At 36.9% G+C, this 10,635-nt stretch overlaps 4 protein-coding genes across 4 annotated transcripts in view; 3 read left to right on the plus strand and 1 right to left on the minus strand.

The window, feature by feature from the left end:
• LOC144642517 (uncharacterized) overlaps positions 1 to 10,635 on the plus strand; it is a 109,390-nt gene that overhangs the window by 51,233 nt on the left and 47,522 nt on the right. The gene's annotated exons all lie outside the window — the stretch shown is intronic.
• On the minus strand, positions 482 to 2,683 carry LOC144642518 (putative skeletal organic matrix protein 8). The gene is made up of 2 exons (XM_078501487.1): positions 2,625 to 2,683; positions 482 to 1,403 (listed from the first exon to the last, which is right to left on the minus strand). The coding sequence occupies exons 1-2, from the start codon at positions 2,661 to 2,663 to the stop codon at positions 618 to 620; spliced, it is 825 nt and encodes a 274-aa protein (XP_078357613.1). The 5' UTR covers positions 2,664 to 2,683; the 3' UTR covers positions 482 to 617.
• LOC144641682 (putative skeletal organic matrix protein 8) lies at positions 6,558 to 9,154 on the plus strand. Its single transcript, XM_078500714.1, has 3 exons — positions 6,558 to 6,668; positions 7,589 to 7,627; positions 8,292 to 9,154. The coding sequence occupies exons 2-3, from the start codon at positions 7,610 to 7,612 to the stop codon at positions 8,970 to 8,972; spliced, it is 699 nt and encodes a 232-aa protein (XP_078356840.1). The 5' UTR covers positions 6,558 to 6,668; positions 7,589 to 7,609; the 3' UTR covers positions 8,973 to 9,154.
• The window catches only part of LOC144641685 (putative skeletal organic matrix protein 8), a 37,716-nt gene continuing 37,648 nt past the window's right edge, over positions 10,568 to 10,635 (plus strand). Inside the window, exon 1 of the mRNA XM_078500717.1 lies at positions 10,568 to 10,631. The gene's annotated coding sequence lies outside the window, so the exon portion shown is untranslated. The remainder of the gene's footprint in view (positions 10,632 to 10,635) is intronic.

Below are 10,635 nucleotides of genomic sequence, written 5' to 3' on the forward strand. Positions count from 1 at the left end.
GCAACTAGGAGTATTTTTACTCCCCCTGAATAGGATACTACTCCATTGCAGGTTCCCCTAGCATTAACTTCGCCTGTACCCATTTATATACCTGGGTCGAGTGAGGCACTAGTACTGTGATGGTTAGGTCTCTTGCCCAAAAACATAACGCAATGATCCCGGCCAGCGCTGGACGGTTCGATCTGGAGTCCAGCACGCTAACCATTAGGCCACCGCCATTCCCTCGAGTCCAGAGAGCACAAACCATATCCTATTTCAGAAATAACTGAACTGAGCAAAAAAAGTACTTAGTCATCTTACAACAGTTACAAGACTAAAGTTACGGCGCACGGGGCCCGATGAATTAAATATAGAAAAATATTACCAGTGTTGTGTCAGAGAGACTATTTTTCAAAAATTCAAGGCTGATCAGACTGGTTTGAAATTTTAAAACTCTTCATTAATGATCCCCAATTTTAAAACAAGTCTGATCAGCCTTGTATTTGTGAAAAAGAGTCTGTTAAAATTTCATTGTTGATTCTGATTTACAAAAATATCCAGCTACAATTTGCTCCTGTTTGTCCGAATGTTCCTTGCCTTGTTTACCCAAAGACTCTGATATTGTATCAGTCAGAATTTTACCACACTTGACATTCGCAGCAGCTACGAATTCTCTGAGTGTAAGGCTTCCAGACTTGCTTGTAAGCTTTGGGAAACTTATCAGGATTAGGAGAAGGAACCTCTACATAATTTTCAGTCTTTACCAGAAAATCTATCAATAAAAAACGTTGAATACACATTCCTTGATTATTATCACAGCACAAAGTGTCCTCCTTTAGACTTGGTATTTCATCGCTGCATGAAACCTCGTTTATGTATCGCGGGAAACGATCGGAACTCAACCGAGATATTCGTTGACATTCGGAACACAAGCGAATCATGCCGAGCTCTGTTCGATCACCGCGATTAATACAACGAGTCTTCTTTGAGCTCACTATGTTATTTTCCAGGTCTGTATCGCGTGACACAGCCCTTTTGTTGCGTGACACTGCAGACAAAAGGTGACTCCATATGATAGGGAAAGGCTTGGCTTCTTTCCTGGGAGATGTCGGGGGAGGAGGAGGGAGCAGACTGGCGAATTTGTCAGCTTCCTCTTTCGTTACCGCTGCGTAATGTTTGTTGAGGCCTCCGATGTCTTTTAGCTGCTCTTTAAGCTCTTCTTCTGTGGGAACCATGCACAAAATTAAACTTGTACCGGCGAGGATTGTGCCATTGGTCATAGATCCTTTGCAAGGGTGGTGACGTCTTTCGTGATCACTGCGGCTCAGTACTACACGCGTGATTTGATGCGTAGATGAAGAGTTCGCGAGTTCACGCGCATGCATCGAAACCACAATAAATGAAGTTGTTAACAACAGAATTACCTGAGTGAATGGAAGGAACAAATTTAAGGTTAGTTTTCATGTTTAAAATGTGATAAAAATGAAGATAAAGATTTGATTTGTGCGAGATTTTACTGATTAAAAGCTGATAAAAGAAAATTTCAGGAACCGTGAGAAATTAAACAACAAAAAACCAACAGATCGCCAACAAACAAAAGAAGGAGACAAAATGAAAATTGGTAACCGGTGGGAGTAAATCACTGATCGGTAAAAATTATGTTTCTAGGCAAAATAATTGCTAAAAGTAATAACTGCAAATGTACACGGATCCAGAGTTTCAGAGTTCCGGTCCAAATTCAAAGAAAAAGTGAGCACTCATTAAGTCAGACCATTGTTAAACATCGCAAAACACAATAGCCTGACTTAATGAGTGCTCATTTTTCTTTTGAATTTAGACCGGAACTCTGAAACTCTGGATCCGTGTATTGCTAGTTACTTCACAATATTCATATTAAAAACAATTTCGACGTCCATGTTTGCGGACATTTAATATCGTTAACAAGTAAAAGTGTAGACTTTATCCCTGACCCATTACCAAGTGGTAAGCAACCCATAGCATGTTACCCCCCGGTACATAATTTTGTAAGGACTTTCAGCAACTTGTCTGTGTAAAAGTTCATTTTATACACCTAAGGTTGAAAGGGTCACAGTGAAAAGAAAGATTCTTGCTGGCAACACGAGGACAATAAAACAGATATTCGAACTCTCGAACCCACTTTTAGATCACTGCAGTCCGTATTTTGAACAAAAAAGCCAAAGAAATTGGACCACCAATTGTAGGTTTAAGGGGCTATGTCATGGATTTTACCAAATTTTTAAACAGCCAAAATTTATATTTGTACTGTAAGAAACCTAAAAATAATGGTCCATTTTCATTAACAATTGCCATATTAGAGCATTGAAACTGTAAACAAGCGTCTTTGGCTGCGGATGGCTCAGATGGAAATGGATTGCGACTTGAAAAATTAAGGCTTAATTTTTCAAATGGTTTTTGCGTGTCTTCAAAAAATCGGTATTTTTTGCAGTGGTTTGATTCCTCACAGCAAATTACGGTTATATCTTCCTTAAGATGTTCAAAGAGAATGATTTCCATGGGTTAAGTTGGCTAGTACTAATTTCAGAGCAGTTTAGACCAAAAATCTGCTAAATCCACGTGACGTAGCCTCAATAAAGAATATTGTTATCGCAGTTTATCTTACTTACTTGTGGATGCATTTTCACTCCATAAATCACGACAATCATCTAAAATCATAAGTTAAAACATGGACGAAGAAATGAATTTAAAATGACCTTATTATTATTACCCTCAGATCTCGTTATTTCACCTGCAAGAAGTCTTTACAGATCACGTCAACCTGGAGGAAGTACGAACAATGACAATAACACACATTATGGATCAGCTGGTGAAAGAACAAAAAAAGGGATTGCCTTAGTAAACAAAAACGACAGATAGGATTTAACGTGGGTAAATGGATGATTAAAAAATGTCATTTTGTTTGATGATCTAAAAGCTTGTACTCAATCAGCACGTGTCAAACCCACGGCCTGCTGATTTCCTATCGTGAAAGATTTCAGTACTTTTATATAAAATGATCGCTATCTTTAGAGCGGTTTTCACTTGAGTTTCGAAAGTAATTCTCGTTTACTTTGGTTTTGCATTATTGCGCTTAGTGATTGGCTCAAAAAACTCGCGCCATTTTCTCAGCCAATCAGAAGTAAACCAAAACCAATCTCGCGCATGTTTTCCCGCGCTTCGTGCCGGCTAGATGTATTTGCTTTGAGTTTTGCTTGGTTCACTGGATTGTCTGTGTCCTTTGTGATTGGCCAGAGTGATTGCTTTGGTTTTGGTTTTTACGACACTCAATTGAAAACTGCTCTATACGTACAGTGAATGAAAATTACTCCCTCATTGTGCCCAGAATTTGCTAGTACGTCATGCTACGCAAGCTTCTAATCACACAATTCGGCTCAAATTACATTTTGGCTTTCGAAATTTTACTGCAGTTAAACATAGATATTTCGGCAACACGAAAAACGGTGTTGTTTAAATGTGCGTGCAAAGTCTGATAAATGGCCGGGAGTGAATGTGCCAGCCCTTCAAACTCGAAAGGTGACTGGCTCAGCTAAAAATCATTACAATTTTGAAAAATCATGTAGCATTTTTAATTTAAAGAATTTCGTGTGGTTTCCCACGAAGTAACAACTGAAATCAAACGTAAATATCATTTACATATAATAAGACGGAATTCTTCTAACTAGTTTTAGTACAGGTCTTAGGAAGTGCATCGGTGAAAAATGAATTTCCTGGATTTCAAGTTATTGAGTGATTACCAGTTGTACAAACGATAGTCGACTGAAAACGAGTCGACGGCGACTCACGATCGTGTTCGTGGTCACTCGGCAATGTTCGGTGTCTCATAATGACGGCGATAAAAAATAGACAAGGTAGTTGACATTACCCTCCACATTTGTTGAATTTCAACAATTAAAAGAGTTGTTTGGATGTATCGCCAAATTTTCCAAGAACTAACTTTGAAAGAATGTATGGCAGGCGATTAATTAGGGCGACGAGGTGTAATTTACTTGTAAAAATTCTTTTAGCCAAGAGCGCATCGTTCTGCTTCAAGTTAAAACTGAACTTGAAAGCGTTGACTCATGTGCATCAAACACGTAGTAGTTGAAAATCGCAGATTTTATGATTCTAGATATATTCATTTCTGTCTTTACTTTGAACACTTCATTACACTCGTAAAACACTGTGACAGGTAAGCCCACAAGGACAAACACATCTATGTCAAGTATTTAAAACAAATAAAACTGATCGATAAGACACGCTAATTCCCAGCCCGAGAAAAGAAACACGGTTAGAAATTGTGAGGATGAAATTAAACGAGAAATCTTAAATTTACGTATCTTTGAAACACTAACTAATATTGGATCTGTATTTAGTCTTTGTTTATAATTACCTCTTTCGTTTGCAAAGCCACTTTGGGTGCATACTGTATATGTAATCATGGTGATTTTATGATTTTAGAGTAAATTAATGACGTACGTGAAGAGTACATGGGGTGTATAATCTCAGAAAACAAGGCTCAATTTGGAAAAAAAAAATCTTCTACTGAGCTATTATTAGAAGAAAAATCAGTGATTAATTTTAATTTTAAAATCATCATTCTTTAAGGTTCTATTCACAGTCAGCTCCCGTAAACATCCTTTTCCTCCCCGTTTCATGTTTTCTTAACCAACCCAGTTATTCTTGTTTATTTCATATTAGCCGGAACCATTCTGGCTTAGATGCCTTTTACGGAAGCCGAGACTGGAGGAACTGCTGAAAGTGTGATGATTTTGAAGGTTGAAATTGAGGCGTGAATATCTCTCGTAAGCGATCTTATGAAAACCATAAATGACCTTATTTGTATTAAAACGGTTTTAAATGCAAATTTTTAACTTGTTTTGCTCTAAATGCCTGTGATTTCTTACTTTATTTAAATTACTATATGCTACACATAGCTTCTTGATAAAGATTTACCTTGCTGAAATTAATCAAAATTGGTATTTTGAGGACTTAATCGAAGTACAAGCCGCAAACTGTTTATGTGTATTTTTTATTTTTATTCGTTTTAACGGGGAATTCCCAAGGTGTACGCCTTCCCAATACTAGGGGGCCTTAAGCACTTTGTGACGTTTGCTGACATGTAGCGTCGCTAAGCACCGGTATCAGACCGGTAAATAAACATTGTATTTCCTGACCTTTAAAATGTCACGCGATTTGCAAATAGACACAAAATTAGTACGATAATTGTCTAGAATACTAAAAATATACAGTATTAACTACTTATCTTTAAAAAATTCCCGTTTCTTTAATTAGCAAAAAATTTAAATGTTAAGACTCGTCAGCAGATTGTTTGAGAAATTAATGCTGGCCGAAAAAGGTAGCCGTCACATGTATTTAAATTTAGCGTGGAAGTAATGTTGATTTTTAACTTTGGCGGACAAACCAAACCAGTGGGGGAAAAAGAGTAAATTAACTACTACAAATACATATCTATAACTAGACTTTCTCAAAGTATAGGCAAGTCTAATCTAGAACGGAGTTATATTGATATAGATTACGTTGCCGATATCACTTTCGAGATATTTCGTGGCACTATAATATATTATGTTGTTTGTTTTTAAGCAGTTTTAGTGGACCATTTATATGTCATGAAAAAATTTCAGACAAAAATTGCAGTCAGATTTCGAACATAGAAATAAAAAATGATAACAAATAAATAAGAAGTTTTGTAGGGAGAGATAAAAGGCAGTATTATAAAAGTGGTTGGCATTAGTGACGGCGTTTATTCATGGCGTGATCATAAAATGTAGTCGCCTACGCTGTATGCCGTTTAGACAATCTTTTAAAGGCATCTTAGTGAGCGAACAAAGTTAAAAAAACAAAGTTATAAACATTATCTGTATTAAACATGCTCTCATATATGACCATCGTCATATGCCAAGGTCTAGCCGCATATTATATAGCCCAATTTTAGTGGTAATTGTAACTGAATTACTCTCAACTTCTATTTATAAAATATATATAGACTTGACTGAAATAACTTTTGCCGTGGTGACATGAAACACATCATCACATTTTCACTTGCCAACAAAACAGTATACAAACAGGAACTATAATATGACGTTAAGCCATATGTACTTTCTGTCAAAGAAATTACCTCTTCAGCAAAAATAACAGGAACATAAACTCGCTGTAACCATAACGCCCTTTAATGCGCTGAAAGGAAATGAGTCCGGAAATCGCGTCAACAGCTCCAGACAGCCGTTCCGCGTATTCGCATTCTTAAATGTATATTTTCAAAATCATTTAAAGTACAATAGTACATAAAAGCAATATAAGTAATATTAATGGTTTTCTTTCTGCAAAGTTAAGAAGGTTTCAAGAAGTATTTCTGATAGAAATTATGGTAGATAAGCTAAGTTTGAAGAGCGAAAAAGCAAACAAAGTAATCTCGCCTATTTCCTCGTTTTCGATATCTGTCCACCTTCATGTTTGCCCTTCCGTCGTAACCAATATAGAACAATGATGTAAAAGCGTGTAGCGGCCCTGGAGATTACGTTGAAGGGACTGCCCCGGGTGATTCTTATGCGGTATAAATACAGGGCAATTTTGGGCTAGCACAGTCAAGAAACTTGTGGGCAACAAAAACCCGCTCAACTGAAGACTGACAAGAAAGATAGCGAAACAGAAAGGTATGTTGAAATCTGCAAAGCTCTCAGTTTCGTTTAACTTGGAAGAAAATCAACACCATACGCTACTTGCAAAAGTTAGTTATCGGCTTTTTCAAACAATAATTGCCTAATGTAGGTCGAAAAGCCAGAGAGATAGTTAAATTTGTGTTCAACGATTTAAATTCAGGCTATGAAATCTTTCAGTTGACACTGCGAGTACACTGCGAGTACCAACTAAAAGAAGTGCCGAACAGGTCATTTTTTTACCTTTCATTCTGGTATCAAACTTTCATTTTTTTATACGTTTATACTTTTAGTATACAAATTGTTTCTCAATTAATAATTTGTATTCATATTTGCCGATCTGGCAAAATTGATTAACGAATTTTCTGTGTCAATATGGCTCGATTAGAGATTTAGTAGGGCATGTTGGGCGCATGCTTTGCTCAATGGGGCTAATATGATTACAAACCAAAAAAACCTACATATATATTAGAAAACAATGGCCATATATACCTGGTATAGAAGTCTTCGGGATGCCAAGCGACCCTATGTTATAGGTTTTATTTTTAATTTTTTTTACGCTTTTTCCTGGAATACGATTATCGAAACCAATTTGTTTGCTAACATTGGGGAAAACGACACTTGCGACAAGCTGATAGACTGACAAGGAAATAAAAATCAGGGTTCCTTCGAAATCTTCGTCAAAGAAATAATTATAATTACGCAGTTGCATGAAGTCAATTCCTTTTGAACATTAGTTTAGAAGTTGGAAGAGGCCATTTTGCTGAATTTCACATTAAATTGATGACTCAGATTGTAGCGCCAACAGCCTCGTTTAAAAAAACCTGCGCGCTTTAATTTCGTAACTGACAAGGGAAATTGAAAAAAAAAAACACTATACTAAACATACATTTAACTTTTGTTATCGTTAATTTCAGCTAGATTTTATCTACCACAAAATGGACACTAAAATACTGGTAAGTGCCTACTCTTCTCAATGTCAGACATACAATTAAAAAAAAAAAACAGTAGGAAAGATTGAGAAAACCCGTAGTCATTTTCCGGAGCCTGAAAACCTCCGGAGACGGGAAAAAGCAAACATACTGATGCAATAAATCAGTTTGGAGTAAATAAGGCTATTACATATGTACCACAGTACTATACTTTTAAACAAGAAATCCGTTTCATTTGAAGATGAATCTAAAACACGCCCATTTTATTTCTTTATTTTAATCTATTAAACTTCCGTCAGGAAAGGCCGGAAACTGTATAAGAGCACAACTTCGAAACTAGCACATAATGAGATAAATTGGTACTGATCGTTTTTACGGTCTAAAAGGCTATGTAAATGAATGCAACTTTGGTCAGAAGGGACAATATGACAAAACGAGAGAAATGAAAGAAACTCTCCCAAAGAAATTGTAACGGCTATATTAGAGGAAAAAAAATATTTTTATCGGAAGTAGAATGCAAATAGATTAGGAATGAAACGGGATTAATCATCAATGCCAGAAGAGAACCTGGCTGAATCTAACTAGAAAAGCTGTCAAATTCCTTTCGGGAATTCGAAAAACACATCATAAAGACGGCGCGAATGGTGTTAACAGTAAAAATCATCTCTCTCTTTTTCTTTCTTTTCAGCTCGCTCTAACAGTCCTGGCTGTAATCAGCTGCCTGCAGTTTACAACAGTCAGTGGTCTTCCTACCGCCAGAGAAGAACTTGGTTCAGGGGCTGAAGAAACAGATGGCAACCAAACGGACTGGACGATTTCACCACTGAGACTACTCCGCGAAAAACGCCAAGTGTGCAAGTCTTACAGCCGTGCACAGCTAGTGAGAAAACTCAACAAACTAGGCACTAAGCTAGGAGCAAGCTCGTATGGCGGTTACAATCGACGATACATGGCGATTACCTGGAAGGAGGCAAGGAAATTTCCTAGTCTTGTAACAACTGTGGGCGCGTCACCACTGAACGCTTCCGCGATTCAGCTCAACCTCCCCTATAAACCCCCCTCACGAGTGGGTACTTTGACGTCACGCGCAAACTGTCACACAACGGACGGTGGTTTGTTACGCATGTGTAGTGCATGTCCTGCAGTCACGTTCCTGGGTCACGACAGGATTCCGAAATACATCAACGAGGTCACGTGCGGGCAAACCATGTGCTCACATGGAGTGATTGGCATGTGTCAGAATGCCGTCATGCATCAGCAGTTTTTGTATAAGACAGGAAGGTGTGATCCACGTACAGGATACGAAGAAGTATTGCCTTACACCCAGGCAATACGAGTATGCTGTGAATGTCTGGTCTTTCCCAGTTAACTTTGAATGAATAAAGAACTGAGTTACACAGTAAAGAAAAATATGAATGAATTTACTATTTATAAAATTATTAAAGTTTTTTTCGGTTTTTAACAGTTGTATACAGAAATGTAGAAATAATAAAACAGAGTGAACATATATTTTATTTTGTTGCAATTGTAAAAACAAGTTATTTTAATAAAACAGTGACGGAGAGTGGAGCTTGTGTAATGTAGTCTGATACAGTTTTATCAACAAAGACATTATCCTTACTGTTCTCATTCTTTTCAAAAAGTACTGGTTGGGAGAATCTGATGGAAACTAGTAACCCCTAAAAAATATCCCCTATAGGAGTGTTTCTTGTCTAGCCCCAGATTGATCGGCATTCGACCCAGCAGCCAATGCTGGCTCTGCCCAGATTCTAATGACACTTTTGCATACTTCTTACTTTCCTAGAATCGGAATTGAAAGTTGTTTTAGTGATAATTCACGTCGAAAGAAAATTCACTGCGAGTGTATGTTATCCTCAATTTATAAACCTTGTCCTTTTCGTGCTGAAACTGAAGGCAACTCTAATGTGACATTACTTTAATTTTTAAGCTGGGTCTCCGGTGATTTTTATTATGAACATTTAAAACCTGTGCCCTTATATCCCTTTCACTGCAAAGTCCATTATTAGACAATATTTCAGAATAATTTGTTTGCACTTTTTTCTCACAATTTTTTATCTACATCTTCAAACTCTGTTTTTTTAACGGTTTTATGACAATAACATATTTTTCCAAGGAAAGTGGGGTTCTGAGTTACTTGCTGTTTGAGCAAAAAGGCCAAAACGGGCAAACTAAAAAAAAAATGTTTCCTTCTTAAGCAGCCTTTATTTACTAACCCATCTCAGTGACTATGAATTTTGCTAATAAGAGCTAACTTTCTTTCAATGTCTTATCATTCTGACAACATAATGTAGCGCATGACATTAAGCAATTTCCTAAGAAAGGTGCAAATCAGGGTAAATTGGCATTAATGTATTAAAAGTTTTACGTTTCCAAAATCTTCATTTTCTCTACCGTATTTTTTCTCTTGATTCATGTATATTCCCATACATAACCATTAAGAGAAGATATCCACATGTGGACCTGAAGTAATTTCTAATCCCCCCATTTCTGTACGGGTGATACGCATCACGTTTTCACTTACCATACACGATGACGTAAAGGCTAGGTACTTTCTGTTCAAGAAATTACAAATTCAGCAAAAACATCAGGAAAACAAAACAAACAGGAACATTAGCTCAACTGTAACTTAATTGCCTTTGTTATGCACATAAAGGAAATTGGTCCGGAAATCGACTTCTTTTAAATTGTTTAAAAGCAAAATGCAGTTATTAGGTTTATTTCTGGTTGACATAATCGAATAGTTAACGGCAGAAAGACAACATTGCAATTTTGTCCATTTCCTTGGTTTTTCTTCATTTGTCACAGTGCAGAATGAACAGTGATGCTATTTGTCAAAATGTCGCGGACCCGACATATTAGGACGAAAGGATTCCTCTGGATTACTATGCTTTTAATGCAGTATAAATACAGGACAATTTTCTGGTTAGCACAGTCAAGGTGCAACTAGTGAAGAACAGAAGTTACACTGACTGAACTGGAGAAAAGCAAAAGATACTGAAACAGAAAGGTAT

The sequence above is a fragment of the Oculina patagonica genome, chromosome 2, assembly GCF_052425735.1.
Source record: "Oculina patagonica isolate OP01 chromosome 2, crgOcupat, whole genome shotgun sequence".
Classification (NCBI taxonomy): Eukaryota; Metazoa; Cnidaria; class Anthozoa; order Scleractinia; family Oculinidae; genus Oculina; species Oculina patagonica.